This window comes from Hyla sarda, unplaced genomic scaffold (assembly GCF_029499605.1).
Source record: "Hyla sarda isolate aHylSar1 unplaced genomic scaffold, aHylSar1.hap1 scaffold_608, whole genome shotgun sequence".
In the NCBI taxonomy this organism is placed as follows: Eukaryota; Metazoa; Chordata; class Amphibia; order Anura; family Hylidae; genus Hyla; species Hyla sarda.
The window spans coordinates 29,176-49,495 of NW_026610623.1; the positions used below are offsets into that span (position 1 = coordinate 29,176).

The following is a 20,320-nucleotide window of genomic DNA, read 5'->3' on the forward strand; positions in this document are numbered from 1 at the left end:
GTGCTATCGTGACGATCATATAACCAGTGTGTACTTCATCCCACCTGTCCACACATCCAAATCCATCCCCCCAATCCACACATCTCCCCAGTCCGCACCATGTCCCCCAGTCCGCACCATGTCCCCCAGTCCGCACCATGTCCCCCAGTCCGCACCATGTCCCCCAGTCCGCACCTCGTCCCCCAGTCCGCACCTCGTCCCCCAGTCCGCACCTCGTCCCCCAGTCCGCACCTCGTCCCCCAGTCCGCACCTCGTCCCCCAGTCCGCACCTCGTCCCCCAGTCCGCACCTCGTCCCCCAGTCCGCACCTCGTCCCCCAGTCCGCACCTCGTCCCCCAGTCCGCACCTCGTCCCCCAGTCCGCACCTCGTCCCCCAGTCCGCACCTCGTCCCCCAGTCCGCACCTCGTCCCCCAGTCCGCACCTCGTCCCCCAGTCCGCACCTCGTCCCCCAGTCCGCACCTCGTCCCCCAGTCCGCACCTCGTCCCCCAGTCCGCACATCTCCCCCTGTCATGGCTCCTTCCCACTTATCATAGGTCCCATTTCCTCCTGGCCCCGTCCTACATGCAGATAACCTTCTGGTCTCTTCTTACAGGTGATAAATTTCCTTCCAGTTCCAGTAAAGGAGAACTCTAACAGCTCCGTGACCATAAGTTGTGCGGGGAAGGTGAGTGCGATGTCTCCGGTGATGACTCCTTCTCTACACATTGTCCATTGGCTCAGACTCTTTCTTTTTATTGTCCTCAGAAGCTAAAAAGTGCAGTAAATGAGACGGTAAGATGCAGAGCTGATAGGAGACCCTATATACCCCTCCAGGCTTCATATAGGAGACCTTATATACCTATATACCCCTAGAGGCTTCATATAGGAGAACTTATATACCTATATACCCCTAGAGGCTTCATATAGGAGACCTTATATACCTATATACCCCTAGAGGCTTCATATAGGAGACCTTATATACCTATATACCCCTCCAGGCTTCATATAGGAGAACTTATATACCTATATACCCCTAGAGGCTTCATATAGGAGACCTTATATACCTATATACCCCTAGAGGCTTCATATAGGAGAACTTATATACCTATATACCCCTAGAGGCTTCATATAGGAGACATTATATACCTATATACCCCTCCAGGCTTCATATAGGAGACCTTATATACCTAAATACCCCTAGAGGCTTCATATAGGAGACCTTATATACCTAGATACCCCTCCAGGCTTCATATAGTAGACCTTATGTACCTATATACCCCTAGAGGCTTCATATAGGAGACCTTATATACCTATATACCCCTCCAGACTTCATATAGGAGACCCTATATACCCATCCAGGCTTCATATAGGAGACCCTATACACCTATATACCCCTCCAGGCTTCATATAGGAGACCCTATACACCTATATACCCCTCCGGGCATCATATAGGAGACCTTATATACCTATATACCCCTCCAGACTTCATATAGGAGACCCTATACACATATATACCCCTACAGGCTTCATATAGGAGACCTTATATACCTATATACCCCTCCGGGTATCATATAGGAGACCTTATATACCTATATACCCTCCAGGCTTCATATAGGAGACCCTGTATACCTCTACAGGCTTCACATAGGAGACCCTATTTACCTATATACCCCTCCAGGCTTAATATAGGAGACCTTATATACCTATATACCCCTCCAGGCTTCACATAGGAGACCTTATTTACCTATATACCCCTCCAGGCTTCATATAGGAGACCTTATATACCCATATACCCCGACGGGCTTCATATAGGAGACCCTATTTACCTATATACCCCTCCAGGCTTCATATAGGAGACCTTATATACCCTCCAGGCTTCACATAGGAGACCCTATACACCTATATACCGTTCCAGGCTTCATATGGCATACCCTATACACCTATATACCCCTCCAGGCTTCATATAGGAGACCTTATATACATATATACCCCTACAGGCTTCATATAGGAGATCCTATATACCCCTCCAGGCTTCATAAAGGAGACCTTATATACCTATATACCCCTCCAGGCTTCATATAGGAGACCTTATATACCTATATACCCCTCCAGGCTTCATATAGGAGACCTTATATACCTATATACCCCTCCAGGCTTCATATAGGAGACCCTATATACCCTTCCAGGCTTCATATAGGAGACCCTATATACCCTTCCAGGCTTCATATAGGAGACCCTATATACCCTTTCAGGCTTCATATAGGATACCCTATAAACCCTCCAGGCTTCATATAGGAGACCTTATATACCTATATACCCCTACAGGCTTCATATAGGAGATCCTATATACCCCTCCAGGCTTCATAAAGGAGACCTTCTATACCTATACACCCCTCCAGGCTTCATATAGGAGACCTTATATACCTATATACCCCTCCAGGCTTCATATAGGAGACCTCATATACCCCTCCAGGCTTCATATAGGAGACCCTATATACCCTTCCATGCTTCATATAGGAGACCTTATATACCTATATACCCCTCCAGGCTTCATATAGGAGACCTTATATACCCCTCCAGGCTTCATATAGGAGACCCTATATACCCTTCCAGGCTTCATATAGGAGACCCTATATACCCCTCCAGGCTTCATATAGGAGACCTTATATACCTATATACCCCTACAGGCTTCACATAGGAGACCTTATATACCCCTACAGGCTTGATAAAGGAGACCTTATATTCCTACAGTATATACCCCTACAGGCTTCACATAGGAGACCCTATATACCCCTACAGGCTTGATAAAGGAGACCTTATATTCCTACAGTATATACCCCTACAGGCTTCACATAGGAGACCCTGTATACCTCTATACCCTTCCAGGCTTCATATAGGAGACCTTATATACCTCTATACCCTTCCGGGCTTCATATAGGAGACCTTATATACCTATATACCCCTACGGGCTTCATATAGGAGACCTTATATACCTATGTACCCCTTCAGGCTTCATATAGGAGACCTTATATACAAATATACCTCTACATGCTTCATGTGGGAGACCTTATATACCTATATACCCCTACAGGCTTCATATAGGAGACCCTATATACCCCTACAGGCTTCACATTGGAGAACCTATATACCACTACAGGCTTCATATAGGAGACCCTATATACCCCTACATGCTTCACATTGGAGAACCTATATACCACTACAGGCTTTACATAGGAGATCCTATATGCCCCTACATGCTTCATATAGGAGACCCTATATACCCCTGAAGGCTTTATATAGGAGACCTTACATACCTATATACCCCTACAGGCTTTACATAGCAGATCCTGTATACCTATTTATCCCTACAGGCTTCATATAGGAGACCTGATATACCTATATATCTCTGTAGGCTTCTTATAGGAGACCCTATACACCCCTTCAAGGATCACATTATCGAAAGCCGCACACATCCCAGACTATTTCTACTGCATTTTACCCTGCTGAGCTTCACAAGAGGATTGTATATTTATATATATATTGTATGTGTGATGTTATATAATGTATAGGGGATGGGTCAGGTGTGTGATATTATATAATGTATAGGGGACGGGTCAGGTGTATTATATTATATAATGTATAGGGGATGGGTCAGGTGTGTGATATTATATAATATATAGTGGATGGGTCAGGTGTGTGATATTATATAATGTATAGTGGACGGGTCAGTTGTGTGATATTATATAATATATAGGGGACATGTCAGGTGTGTGATATTATATAATGTATAGGGGACGGGTCAGGTGTGTGATATTATATAATATATAGGGGACATGTCAGGTGTGTGATATTATATAATGTATAGTGGACGGGTCAGGTGTGTGATATTATATAATATATAGTGGACGGGTCAGGTGTGTGATATTATATAATGTATAGTGGACGGGTCAGGTGTGTGATATTATATAATGTATAGTGGATGGGTCAGGTGTGTGATATTATATAATGTATAGGGGACGGGTCAGGTGTGTGATATTATATAATGTATAGTGGACGGGTCAGGTGTGTGATATTATATAATGTAAAGGGGATGGGTCAGGTGTGTGATATTATATAATGTATAGTGGACGGGTCAGGTGTATGATATTATATAATGTATAGGGGATGGGTCAGGTGTGTGATATTATATAATGTATAGTGGACGTGTCAGGTGTGTGATATTATATAATGTATAGTGGACGGGACAGGTGTGTGATATTATATAATGTATATTGGACGGGTCAGGTGTGTGATATTATATAATGTATAGTGGACGGGTCAGGTGTGTGATATTATATAATGTAAAGGGGATGGGTCAGGTGTGTGATATTATATAATGTATATTGGACGGGTCAGGTGTGTGATATTATATAATGTATAGTGGACGGGTCAGGTGTGTGATATTATATAATGTATAGGGGACGGGTCAGGTGTGTGATATTATATAATGTATAGTGGACGGGTCAGGTGTATGATATTATATAATGTATGGGGGATGGGTCAGGTGTGTGATATTATATAATGTATAGGGGATGGGTCAGGTGTGTGATATTATATAATGTTTAGTGGACGGGTCAGGTGTGTGATATTATATAATGTATAGGGGATGGGTCAGGTGTGTGATATTATGTAATGTATAGGGGATGGGTCAGGTGTGTGATATTATATAATGTATAGGGGATGGGTCAGGTGTGTGATATTATATAATGTATAGGGGATGGGTCAGGTGTGAGATATTATATAATGTATAGTGGACGGGTCAGGTGTGTGATATTATATAATATATAGGGGACATGTCAGGTGTGTGATATTATATAATGTATAGTGGATGGGTCAGGTGTGTGATATTATATAATGTATAGTGAACGGGTCAGGTGTGTGATATTATATAATATAGGGGATGGGTCAGGTGTGTGATATTATATAATATAGGGGACGGGTCAGGTGTGTGATATTATATAATGTATTGGGGACGGGTCAGGTGTGTGATATTATATAATGTATAGGGGACGGGTCAGGTGTGTGATATTATATAAAGTATAGTGGACGGGTCAGGTGTGTGATATTATATAATGTATAGGGGATGGGTCAGGTGTATGATATTATATAATGTATAGGGGACGGGCCAGGTGTGTGATATTATATAATGTATAGGGGACGGGTCAGGTGTGTGATATTATATAATGTATAGGGGATGGGTCAGGTGTGTGATATTATATAATGTATAGGGGATGGGTCAGGTGTGTGATATTATATAATGTATAGGGGATGGGTCAGGTTTGTGATATTATATAATGTATAGGGGACGGGTCAGGTGTATGATATTATATAATGTATAGGGGATGGGTCAGGTGTGTGATATTATATAATGTATAGGGGACGGGTCAGGTGTATGATATTATATAATGTATAGGGGATGGGTCAGGTGTGTGATATTATATAATGTATAGGGGATGGGTCAGGTGTGTGATATTATATAATGTATGGGGGATGGGTCAGGTGTGTGATATTATATAATGTATAGGGGATGGGTCAGGTGTGAGATATTATATAATGTATAGGGGATGGGTCAGGTGTGTGATATTATATAATGTATAGGGGACGGGTCAGGTGTGTGATATTATATAATGTTTAGTGGACGGGTCAGGTGTGTGATATTATATAATGTATAGGGGACAGGTCAGGTGTGTGATATTATATAATATAGGGGATGGGTCAGGTGTGTGATATTATATAATATAGGGGATGGGTCAGGTGTGTGATATTATATAATGTATTGGGGACGGGTCAGGTGTGTGATATTATATAATGTATAGGGGACGGGTCAGGTGTGTGATATTATATAATGTTTAGTGGACGGGTCAGGTGTGTGATATTATATAATATAGGGGATGGGTCAGGTGTGTGATATTATATAATATATAGGGGACGGGTCAGGTGTGTGATGTTATATAATATATAGGGGACGGGTCAGGTGTGTGATGTTATATAATATATAGGGGACGTGTCAGGTGTGTGATATTATATAATGTATAGTGGATGGGTCAGGTGTGTGATATTATATAATGTATAGGGGACGGGTCAGGTTTGTGATGTTATATAATATATAGGGGACGTGTCAGGTGTGTGATATTATATAATGTATAGTGGATGGGTCAGGTGTGTGATATTATATAATGTATAGGGGACGGGTCAGGTGTGTGATATTATATAATGTATAGTGGATGGGTCAGGTGTGTGATATTATATAATGTATAGGGGACGGGTCAGGTTTGTGATGTTATATAATATATAGGGGACGTGTCAGGTGTGTGATATTATATAATGTATAGTGGATGGGTCAGGTGTGTGATATTATATAATGTATAGGGGACGGGTCAGGTGTGTGATATTATATAATGTATAGTGGATGGGTCAGGTGTGTGATATTATATAATATAGGGGACGGGTCAGGTGTGTGATATTATATAATATATAGCGGACGGGTCAGGTGTGTGATATTATATAATGTATAGTGGACGGGTCAGGTGTGTGATATTATATAATATATAGCGGACGGGTCAGGTGTGTGATATTATATAATGTATAGGGGACGGGTCAGGTGTGTGATATTATATAATGTATAGGGGACGGGTCAGGTGTGTGATATTATATAATGTATAGGGGACGGGTCAGGTGTGTGATATTATATAATATAGGGGACGGGTCAGGTGTGTGATATTATATAATGTATAGTGGACGGGTCAGGTGTGTGATATTATATAATATAGTGGACGGGTCAGGTGTGTGATATTATATAATGTATAGTGGACGGGTCAGGTGTGTGATATTATATAATATAGGGGACGGGTCAGGTGTGTGATATTATATAATGTATAGTGGATTGGTCAGGTGTGTGATGTTATATAATGTATAGTGGACGGGTCAGGTGTGTGATGTTATATAATGTATAGTGGACGGGTCAGGTGTGTTATATTATATAATGTATAGGGGATGGGTCAGGTGTGTGATATTATATAATGTATAGTGGACGGGTCAGGTGTGTGATATTATATAATGTATAGTGGACGGGTCAGGTGTGTGATATTATATAATGTATAGGGGATGGGTCAGGTGTGTGATATTATATAATGTATAGTGGATTGGTCAGGTGTGTGATATTATATAATGTATAGTGGATGGGTCAGGTGTGTGATATTATATAATGTATAGTGGACGGGTCAGGTGTGTGATATTATATAATGTATAGGGGACATGTCAGGTGTGTGATATTATATAATGTATAGTGGACGGGTCAGGTGTGTGATATTATATAATGTATAGGGGACGGGTCAGGTGTGTGATATTATATAATATATAGCGGACGGGTCAGGTGTGTGATATTATATAATGTATAGTGGATGGGTCAGGTGTGTGATATTATATAATATATAGCGGACGGGTCAGGTGTGTGATATTATATAATGTATAGTGGACGGGTCAGGTGTGTGATATTATATAATGTATAGTGGATGGGTCAGGTGTGTGATATTATATAATGTGTAGTGGATGGGTCAGGTGTGTGATATTATATAATGTATAGGGGACGGGTCTGGTGTGTGATATTATATAATGTATAGGGGACGGGTCAGGTGTGTGATATTATATCTTGTATAGTGGACGGGTCAGGTGTGTGATATTATATAATGTATAGTGGACGGGTCAGGTGTGTGATATTAAATAATGTATAGGGGACGGGTCAGGTGTGTGATATTATATAATATATAGCGGATGGGTCAGGTGTATGATATTATATAATATAGGGGACGGGTCAGGTGTGTGATATTATATAATATATAGCGGACGGGTCAGGTGTGTGATATTATATAATGTATAGTGGACGGGTCAGGTGTGTGATATTATATAATATATAGCGGACGGGTCAGGTGTGTGATATTATATAATGTATAGTGGATGGGTCAGGTGTGTGATATTATATAATATATAGCGGACGGGTCAGGTGTGTGATATTATATAATGTATAGTGGACGGGTCAGGTGTGTGATATTATATAACGTATAGTGGATGGGTCAGGTGTGTGATATTAAATAATGTATAGGGGACGGGTCAGGTGTGTGATATTATATAATATATAGCGGATGGGTCAGGTGTATGATATTATATAATATAGGGGACGGGTCAGGTGTGTGATATTATATAATATATAGCGGACGGGTCAGGTGTGTGATATTATATAATGTATAGTGGACGGGTCAGGTGTGTGATATTATATAATATATAGCGGACGGGTCAGGTGTATGATATTATATAATGTATAGTGGACGGGTCAGGTGTGTGATATTATATAATGTATAGTGGACGGGTCAGGTGTATGATATTATATAATGTATAGTGGATGGGTCAGGTGTGTGATATTATATAATATAGGGGACGGGTCAGGTGTGTGATATTATATAATATAGGGGACGGGTCAGGTGTGTGATATTATATAATGATTATATATACTGTAGAAATTATATACAGGTCTTGGTGCGTATACATTGTATAGTAGTCATCACTGGGTTCACTGTAGATTTTCTGTGTCTTTGTGTTTTTTTTCTTTTTTTTCTTTACTTTAATCCTCTATACATTTTTCTTTTTCAGAATTTTGTAAGTGACCAGAGCCTGGGCGCCATACAGTACTACCCCGCTCTGAGCAAAAACAACAGTCTGGGGGCCATCGACCTCATGTATTTTCCATATTACGGGAACAGAGCTCAGGTTTGTTTCCTCTCGCATTGTACAATACATCTGACCATTAGGGTTCCCCCAACATAGAAACCTTTATGTATGGAATAACCCTAAATGTAGCGTATATGGTATAACCCTAAATGTAGTGTATATGGTATAACCCTAAATGTAGCGTATATGGTATAACCCTAAATGTAGCGTATATGGTATAACCCTAAATGTAGCGTATATGGTATAACCCTAAATGTAGCGTATATGGTATAACCCTAAATGTAGCGTATATGGTATAACCCTAAATGTAGCGTATATGGTATAACCCTAAATGTAGCGTATATGGTATAACCCTAAATGTAGCGTATATGGTATAACCCTAAATGTAGCGTATATGGTATAACCCTAAATGTAGTGTGTATGGTATAACCCTAAATGTAGTGTATATGGTATAACCCTAAATGTAGTGTGTATGGTATAACCCTAAATGTAGTGTATATGGTATAACCCTAAATGTAGTGTATATGGTATAACCCTAAATGTAGTGTATATGGTATAACCCTAAATGTAGCGTATATGGTGTAACCCTAAATGTAGTGTATATGGTATAACCCTAAATGTAGTGTATATGGTATAACCCTAAATGTAGCGTGTATGGTATAACCCTAAATGTAGTGTGTATGGTATAACCCTAAATGTAGCGTATATGGTATAACCCTAAATGTAGTGTATATGGTATAACCCTAAATGTAGCGTATATGGTGTAACCCTAAATGTAGTGTGTATGGTATAACCCTAAATGTAGTGTATATGGTATAACCCTAAATGTAGTGTATATGGTATAACCCTAAATGTAGTGTATATGGTATAACCCTAAATGTAGCGTATATGGTGTAACCCTAAATGTAGTGTATATGGTATAACCCTAAATGTAGTGTATATGGTATAACCCTAAATGTAGCGTATATGGTATAACCCTAAATGTAGTGTGTATGGTATAACCCTAAATGTAGCGTATATGGTATAACCCTAAATGTAGCGTATATGGTGTAACCCTAAATGTAGCGTATATGGTATAACCCTAAATGTAGCGTATATGGTATAACCCTAAATGTAGCGTATATGGTATAACCCTAAATGTAGCGTATATGGTATAACCCTAAATGTAGCGTATATGGTATAACCCTAAATGTAGCGTATATGGTATAACCCTAAATGTAGCGTATATGGTATAACCCTAAATGTAGCGTATATGGTATAACCCTAAATGTAGTGTGTATGGTATAACCCTAAATGTAGCGTATATGGTATAACCCTAAATGTAGCGTATATGGTATAACCCTAAATGTAGCGTATGTGGTATAACCCTAAATGTAGTGTATATGGTATAACCCTAAATGTAGCGTATATGGTATAACCCTAAATGTAGCGTATATGGTATAACCCTAAATGTAGCGTATGTGGTATAACCCTAAATGTAGCGTATATGGTATAACCCTAAATGTAGCGTATATGGTATAACCCTAAATGTAGCGTATGTGGTATAACCCTAAATGTAGTGTATATGGTATAACCCTAAATGTAGTGTATATGGTATAACCCTAAATGTAGTGTATATGGTATAACCCTAAATGTAGCGTATATGGTATAAACCTAAATGTAGCGTATATGGTATAACCCTAAATGTAGTGTATATGGTATAACCCTAAATGTAGTGTATATGGTATAACCCTAAATGTAGCGTATATGGTATAACCCTAAATGTAGCGTATATGGTATAACCCTAAATGTAGCGTATATGGTATAACCCTAAATGTAGCGTATATGGTATAACCCTAAATGTAGCGTGTATGGTATAACCCTAAATGCAGCGTGTATGGTATAACCCTAAATGTAGCGTATATGGTATAACCCTAAATGTAGCGTATATGGTATAACCCTAAATGTAGCGTATATGGTATAACCCTAAATGTAGCGTATATGGTATAACCCTAAATGTAGTGTATATGGTATAACCCTAAATGTAGTGTGTATGGTATAACCCTAAATGTAGTGTATATGGTATAACCCTAAATGTAGTGTATATGGTATAACCCTAAATGTAGTGTATATGGTATAACCCTAAATGTAGCGTATATGGTATAACCCTAAATGTAGCGTATATGGTATAACCCTAAATGTAGTGTGTATGGTATAACCCTAAATGTAGTGTGTATGGTATAACCCTAAATGTAGTGTATATGGTATAACCCTAAATGTAGCGTATATGGTATAACCCTAAATGTAGTGTGTATGGTATAACCCTAAATGTAGTGTATATGGTATAACCCTAAATGTAGTGTATATGGTATAACCCTAAATGTAGTGTATATGGTATATAACCCTAAATGTAGTGTATATGGTATAACCCTAAATGTAGTGTATATGGTATAACCCTAAATGTAGTGTATATGGTATAACCCTAAATGTAGTGTGTATGGTATAACCCTAAATGTAGTGTGTATGGTAGAACCCTAAATGATTTGCATATTAATGGTAGATCACATGGAGTAGAGGGTTGACAGGCCCTCATTGTGGTGACCGCCGCTCTCCGTAAGGAGGAACCACATTTTTTTACCTTCTGTTCTTTGCTCCTTCGAATGCTCTGTGACAATTTCTAAAGGGCTCTTGGTCAGTCACTCTATGTATATTATATTATATATCCTCATATTATGTATATTATATATCCTCTTATTATATTGTGTATATTATATATCCTCCTATTGTATTATGTATATTATACATCCTCCTATTATGTATATTATATATCCTCCTATTATGTATATTATATATCCTCCTATTATGTATATTATATATCCTCCTATTATGTATATTATATATCCTCCTATTATGTATATTATATATCCTCCTATTATGTATATTATATATCCTCCTATTATGTATATTATATATCCTCCTATTATGTATATTATATATCCTCCTATTATGTATATTATATATCCTCCTATTATGTATATTATATATCCTCCTATTATGTATATTATATATCCTCCTATTATGTATATTATATATCCTCCTATTATGTATATTATATATCCTCCTATTATGTATATTATATATCCTCCTATTGTATTATGTATATTATACATCCTCCTATTATGTATATTATATATCCTCCTATTATGTATATTATATATCCTCCTATTGTATTATGTATATTATATATCCTCCTATTGTATTATGTATATTATATATCCTCCTATTGTATTATGTATATTATATATCCTCTTATTATATTGTGTATATTATATATCCTCCTATTATACGCATTATATGTATCTTATATATCCTCCTATTATGTATATTATATATCCTCTTATTATATTATGTATATTATAGATCCTCCTATTATATTACATATCCTCCTATTATGTATATTATATATCCTCCTATTGTATTATGTATATTATATATCCTCTTATTGTATTATGTATATTATATATCCTCCTATTATACGCATTATATGTATCTTATATATCCTCCTATTATGTATATTATATATCCTCTTATTATATTGTGTATATTATATATCCTCCTATTATACGCATTATATGTATCTTATATATCCTCCTATTATGTATATTATATATCCTCTTATCATATTGTGTATATTATATATCCTCCTATTATACGCATTATATGTATCTTATATATCCTCCTATTATGTATATTATATATCCTCTTATTATATTATGTATATTACATATCCTCCTATTATGTATATTATATATCCTCTTATTATATTATGTATATTACATATCCTCCTATTATATTACATATCCTCATATTATGTATAATATATATCCTCTTATTATATTGTGTATATTATATATCCTCCTATTATGTATATTATATATCCTCCTATTGTATTATGTATATTATATATCCTCTTATTATATTATGTATATTATAGATCCTCTTATTATAATACATATCCTCATATTATGTATATTATATATCCTCCTATTGTATTATGTATATTACATATCCTCTTATTATATTGTGTATATTATATATCCTCCTATTATGTATATTACATATCCTCCTATTATATTATGTATATTATATATTCTCCTATTATATTACATATCCTCATATTATGTATATTATATATCCTCCTATTGTATTATGTATATTACATATCCTCCTATTATATTATGTATATTATATATCCTCCTATTATATTACATATCCTCATATTATGTATATTATATATCCTCCTATTATATTATGTATATTATATATCCTCCTATTGTATTATGTATATTATATATCCTTATATTATATTATGTATATTATATATCCTCTTATTATATTATGTATATTATATATCCTCTTATTATATTATGTATATTATATATCCTCTTATTATATTATGTATATTATATATCCTCTTATTATATTATGTATATTATATATCCTCTTATTATATTATGTATATTATATATCCTCTTCTTATATTATGTATATTATATATCCTCTTCTTATATTATGTATATTATATATCCTCTTCTTATATTATGTATATTATATATCCTCTTATTATATTATGTATATTATATATCCTCTTATTATATTATGTATATTATATATCCTCTTATTATATTATGTATATTATATATTCTCTATTATATGTACCGTATATACTCGAGTATAAGCCGACCCGAGTATAAGCCGAGACCCCTAATTTCAACCCAAAATCCCAGGAAAAGTTATTGACTCGAGTATAAGCCTAGGGTGGGAAATACCTCATCCCCCCCTGTCATCATCCAGACCCGTCATTAACATCCTCATCATCCCCTTGTCATCATCCCACACATCCCCCCTTCATCATCCCCTTGTCATCATCCCACACATCCCCTTATCATCCCACACATCCCCCCTTCATCATCCCCTTGTCATCATCCCACACATCCCCTTATCATCCCACACATCCCCCCTTCATCATCCCCTTGTCATCATCCCACACATCCCCTTATCCCACACATCCCCCCTTCATCATCCCCTTGTCATCATCCCACACATCCCCTTATCATCCCACACATCCCCCCTTCATCATCCCCTTGTAATCATCCCACACCCCCCCCCCTTCATCATCCCCACACCCCCCCCCCCTTCATCATCCTCTTCTCATCATTCGCCCTCAGTGGTCTTCAACCTGCGGACCTCCAGAGGTTTCAAAACTACAACTCCCAGCAAGCCCGGGCAGCCATCGGCTGTCCGGGCTTGCTGGGAGTTGTAGTTTTGAAACCTCCGGAGGTCCGCAGGTTGAAGACCACTGCGGCCTTCAACATCATCCAGCCCCCTCTCACCCCCTTTAGTTCTGAGTACTCACCTCCGCTCGGCGCTGGTCCGGTCCTGCAGGGCTGTCCGGTGAGGAGGTGGTCCGGTGAGGAGGTGGTCCGGGCTGCTATCTTCACCGGGGGGCGCCTCTTCTCCGCGCTTCCGGCCCGGAATAGAGCCGTTGCCTAGACAACGACGCATCTGCGTCGTTGTCAAGGCAACGTGACTATTCTGAGGCCGGGCCCGAAGCGCTTAGAAGAGGCCTCCCCGGTGAAGATAGCAGCCCGGACCACCTCCTCACCGGACCACCTCGCAGGACCGGACCAGCGCCGAGCGGAGGTGAGTACTCAGAACTAAAGGGGGTGAGAGGGGGCTGGATGATGTTGAAGGCCGCAGTGGTCTTCAACCTGCGGACCTCCGGAGGTTTCAAAACTACAACTCCCAGCAAGCCCGGACAGCCGATGGCTGCCCGGGCTTGCTGGGAGTTGTAGTTTTGAAACCTCTGGAGGTCCGCATGTTGAAGACCACTGCGGGTGGGGGAGTTCACTCGAGTATAAGCCGAGGGGGGTGTTTTCAGCACGAAAAATCGTGCTGAAAAACTCGGCTTATACTCGAGTATATACGGTATATTATCTATCATCTGATTATATTATGTATATTATATATTATCTATTATACGCATTATATGTATATTATATATCATCTGATTATATTATGTATTATACGCATTATATGCAGGGCCGGATTAAGAGCATCATGGGCCTGGTGCTGAGAATTTTTCTGGGCCTTTTTATGAAAATATTTACATAATATATCAAATGAAAACGCAAAGCAATTTTATTACTCGGCCGCACAAAGATATCAGTGACTACAGCACTGATGGGACACAGTCAGGAGAATACACAGTGATTTAAGTGACTGACAGGCAGGGCTGGACTGGGACCAAAAATAGGCCCGGGCATTTTTAAATAAGATGCCCATTTTTATGGTGGGGGTCAGACTGCTGGGACCCCCACCAATCCCCTCGGTTCAAGTGGCTCTCCAGCTGTTGCTAAGCTGCTACTCCCATCATGTCTGAAGAGACTCAGGAATTAAGGAAGTTGCCGTTTTGAAACAGCTGCAGAGCCACAGAATGGGGTAAATTGTCACCCATCATCACTACGAAACTTACAAGTGACTCCAGAGCTGATGGGACAGTCAGGAGAACACACAATTATATCAGTGACCTGAGTGATGTCTTCTCTGTTGTCTTTCCTTTCCTTCTTTATCTGGTCCAGACGCCAGGACTTCTTCCAGCTCCATCTTCTCTGCAGAGTCTGATGCCCGGACATCATAGGCTCCTCACATTGTCAGCAGATCCTCATCCTCTATATAATTACAATATTCATAATAACACATTATAATTCTGCCAAATACTGTATCACCTGAATATAATACTGCCACGCACTGTACCCTCTAAATATATTATTGCCACATACTGTACCCCCTTAATATAATACTGCCATACACTGTACCCTCTAAATATATTATTGCCACATACTGTACCCCCTTAATATAATACTGCCATACACTGTACCTCCTGAATAGAATACTGCCACACACTGTACCCTCTAAATATATTATTGCCACATACTGTACCCCCTTAATATAATACTGCCATACACTGTACCCTCTAAATATATTATTGCCACATACTGTACCCCCTTAATATAATACTGCCATACACTGTACCCTCTAAATATATTATTGCCACATACTGTACCCCCTTAATATAATACTGCCATACACTGTACCTCCTGAATATAATACTGCCATACACTGTACCCTCTAAATATATTATTGCCACATACTGTACCCCCTTAATATAATACTGCCACACACTGTACCCTCTAAATATATTATTGCCACATACTGTACCCCCTTAATATAATACTGCCATACACTGTACCCTCTAAATATATTATTGCCACATACTGTACCCCCTTAATATAATACTGCCATACACTGTACCCTCTAAATATATTATTGCCACATACTGTACCCCCTTAATATAATACTGCCATACACTGTACCTCCTGAATATAATACTGCCATACACTGTACCCTCTAAATATATTATTGCCACATACTGTACCCCCTTAATATAATACTGCCATACACTGTACCCTCTAAATATATTATTGCCACATACTGTACCCCCTTAATATAATACTGCCATACACTGTACCCTCTAAATATATTATTGCCACATACTGTACCCCCTTAATATAATACTGCCATACACTGTACCCTCTAAATATATTATTGCCACATACTGTACCCCCTTAATATAATACTGCCATACACTGTACCCTCTAAATATATTATTGCCACATACTGTACCCCCTTAATATAATACTGCCATACACTGTACCTCCTGAATAGAATACTGACACACACTGTACCCCTGAATATAATACTGCCACACATTGTACCCTCTGAATATAATGCTGCCACACACTGTACCCCCTGCATATAATACTGCCACACACTGTACCCTCTGAATATAATACTGCCACACACTGTACCCTCTGAATATAATACTGCCACACACTGTACCCTCTGAATATAATACTGCCACACACTGTACCCCCTGCATATAATACTGCCACACACTGTACCCTCTGAATATAATACTGCCACACACTGTACGTCTAAACATAATACTGCCACACATTGTACCCTCTGAATAAAATACTGCCACACACTTTACCCCCCGAATATAATACTGCCATACACTGCATACCCTTCATCCCATCTTCTGTCTTATCAACACCCCCACCCCATGCTTGGTTAGCTTATCATCCCAATGCCCCCTCCCCTCCGCCACATCCTCGCTATTCTCATGACTCCATACACCCCACCCATCCTTGGCTCTTCACTCTCGCACTCCATATTATCCCCCCCCCCCCATCCTCAGTCTCATCATTGCAAACCCCACCCCCCATCCTCAGTCTCATCATTGCAACCCCCCCCCCCCCCGCACCTCATCCTCAGACTCCTCATCATCATAATTGAACCCCCCCATCCTCAGTCTCCTCATCATTATCATCATCATCATCATTGCACCCCCCCCACACCCCATCCTCAGTCTCCTCATCATCATTCCACCCTCCTCGTCCTCATCATTGCACCCCCCCCCCACACACCCCATCCTCAGTCTTCTCATCATTGCACGCCCCCCAGCTTCCCCTCCTCCTCCTCATTATAATTCCATCCCCCCCCAACATTCCATCCTCAGTCTCCTCATCATTCCACCCTCCTCCTCCTCCTCATTGCACCCCACAGCATCCCCTCCTCCTCCTCATCATTGCACCCCCCCCCCCACACACCCCATCCTCAGTCTCCTCATCATTGCAAACCCCCCCCCCCCCCAGCCCCATCCTCAGTCTCCTCATCAGGGGCGTAGCTAAAGTCTTGTGGGCCCCGATGCAAGGTGTCAACCGCCCCCCCCCCCCATATCTTTTCCCACCACCAACCCACCAACAGCCGGCCAACTGTGGGATTCACCCCCAGTACAATAAAACCACAAACTCGCCATGTACACATATATGTCACCATAAACATACACAAAGAGGAAAAAATCTTTGTAACAAATATTTTTTTAAATATTTAATCAGTCCCCTACCCCCTTAATCAGTCCCATGTCCCCCTTCACCAGTCCCCTGTCCCCCTTAATCAGATGCAGTATAGCTCCCCACATTAGGTGCAGTATAGCTCTCCACATTAGGTGCAGTATAGCTCCCCACATTAGGTGCAGTATAGCTCTCCACATTAGGTGCAGTATAGCTCCCCACATTAGGTGCAGTACAGTTCCCCCACATTAGGTGCAGTACAGTTCCCCCACATTAGGTGCAGTACAGTTCCCCCACATTAGGTGCAGTATAGCTCCCTAACTAGGTGCAGTATAGTTTCCCCACACTAGGTGCAGTATAGTTTCCCCACACTAGGTGCAGTATAGTTTCCCCACACTAGGTGCACTATAGCTCTCCACATTAGGTGCACTATAGCTCTCCACATTAGGTGCACTATAGCTCTCCACATTAGGTGCAGTACAGTTCCCCACATTAGGTGCAGTACAGTTCCCCACATTAGGTGCAGTACAGTTCCCCACATTAGGTGCAGTACGGTTCCCCCACATTAGGTGCAGTACGGTTCCCCCACATTAGGTGCAGTACGGTTCCCCCACATTAGGTGCAGTACGGTTCCCCCACATTAGGTGCAGTACGGTTCCCCCACATTAGATAGGCAGTACGGTTCCCCCACATTAGATAGGCAGTACGGTTCCCCCACATTAGATAGGCAGTACGGTTCCCCCACATTAGGTAGGCAGTACGGTTCCCCCACATTAGGTAGGCAGTACGGTTCCCCCACATTAGGTAGGCAGTACGGTTCCCCCACATTAGGTAGGCAGTACGGTTCCCCCACATTAGGTAGGCAGTACGGTTCCCCCACATTAGGTAGGCAGTACGGTTCCCCCACATTAGGTAGGCAGTACGGTTCCCCCACATTAGGTAGGCAGTACGGTTCCCCCACATTAGATAGGCAGTACGGTTCCCCCACATTAGATAGGCAGTACGGTTCCCCCACATTAGGTAGGCAGTACGGTTCCCCCACATTAGGTAGGCAGTACGGTTCCCCCACATTAGGTAGGCAGTACGGTTCCCCCACATTAGGTAGGCAGTACGGTTCCCCCACATTAGGTAGGCAGTACGGTTCCCCCACATTAGGTAGGCAGTACGGTTCCCCCACATTAGGTAGGCAGTACGGTTCCCCCACATTAGATAGGCAGTACGGTTCCCCCACATTAGGTGCAGTACGGTTCCCCCACATTAGATAGGCAGTACGGTTCCCCCACATTAGATAGGCAGTACGGTTCCCCCACATTAGATAGGCAGTACGGTTCCCCCACATTAGATAGGCAGTACGGTTCCCCCACATTAGATAGGCAGTACGGTTCCCCCACATTAGATAGGCAGTACGGTTCCCCCACATTAGATAGGCAGTACGGTTCCCCCACATTAGATAGGCAGACAGCCATAGCCCCCCCCCCCACATTAGCACAGGCCCCCCCCCCCCCCAACATTAGCATAGGTCCCCCCACACAGATTGACACACACACAGACAGACGCACACATATACATACACATAGACCGGTGTTTCTCAACCAGGGTGCCTCCAGCAGTTGCAAAACTAAAACTCCCAGCATGCCCAGAGAGCCTTTGGCTGTCTGGGCATGCTGGGAGTTGTAGTTTTGCAACAGCTAGAGGCTCCCTGGTTGGGAAACACTGGGTTAGGCCCTAGGGCAGTGTTTGCCAACCCAGGTGCCTCCAGCTGTTGCAATACTACAACTCCCAGCATGCCCAGACAGCCAAAGGCTCTCCGGGCATGCTGGCAGTTGTAGTATTGCAACAGCTGGAGGCTCCCATACACCCCCCCCCCCCCAATACACATACATACATATACACTTACCCTCCCGGCCCGTGCCTTGCTCCTTCTCCCTGGCGGCGGCTGTGAGTGACGTCACCGTCACCGTCCCGCGCGGGTCGCAGACGAAATGAAGATTTGCGACCGGGACCTTGCAGCAGAGGAACAAGGTAATGTCAGACAGCGGAGCGGGCATGACCGGGGAGGGGAGGGTAGAGGGGGGGGGGGCATTGTTATCGGCGGGGTTGACTCTCGCCTTGGGGAGTTGCTATTGGCAACTTAGCTTACCTTACCATGCGCGCGCGTCCTCTTCCTCGCTGCTCCGCTCTGCTGTTGCTATGGGCGCACGCATGGGACGTCAGTGACGTCCCTGCGTGCCCTATCTCCCAGCGGCCCCTGCGTTTTAAAGTTAACGCGGGGGGGCGCCGCAGAGAGGTAACGAGGCATCTTTGTGTCCCGAAAAGATCTTTCGGGACACAGGGATGTCCAGAATGTGACGGCGGACCCTGCGGGCTGCTTAGTGGCGGCGGACCCGTGCACATTACTGATTCATTAACTTGATGGCGGTGCCGGCCATCATATGATTGTGGCAAGGGGGCCCGCGCCGTTTGCAGGTAATAGTGCTGGCAGCGGTGGGCCCGGGCCGTGCCCGAGGTCTCTTCCTGTTGCTGCAGCATGTAGCGTAGTGTAGTGGCAGGGAGGGGGGCCGCTCCTCGGCGGCCTTTTTGGCGGCTGGCTGGGCCTATTTTACTGTAGGGGCCTGGAGCTGCA

General features: G+C 41.3%; 1 protein-coding gene and 1 long non-coding RNA gene across 2 annotated transcripts in view; one reads left to right on the top strand and one right to left on the bottom strand.

The window, feature by feature from the left end:
• The window catches only part of LOC130341004 (sodium/potassium-transporting ATPase subunit beta-2-like), a 29,356-nt gene that overhangs the window by 5,996 nt on the left and 3,040 nt on the right, over window positions 1–20,320 (top strand). Inside the window, exons 5-6 of the mRNA XM_056554227.1 lie at window positions 594–665; window positions 8,663–8,779. Of these exons, the coding sequence (XP_056410202.1) occupies window positions 594–665; window positions 8,663–8,779 (189 nt within the window). The remainder of the gene's footprint in view (window positions 1–593; window positions 666–8,662; window positions 8,780–20,320) is intronic.
• On the bottom strand, window positions 473–19,885 carry LOC130341005 (uncharacterized). The gene is made up of 4 exons (XR_008881017.1): window positions 19,838–19,885; window positions 19,595–19,700; window positions 15,310–15,450; window positions 473–748 (listed from the first exon to the last, which is right to left on the bottom strand). It is a non-coding gene; the product is annotated as an uncharacterized LOC130341005 (long non-coding RNA).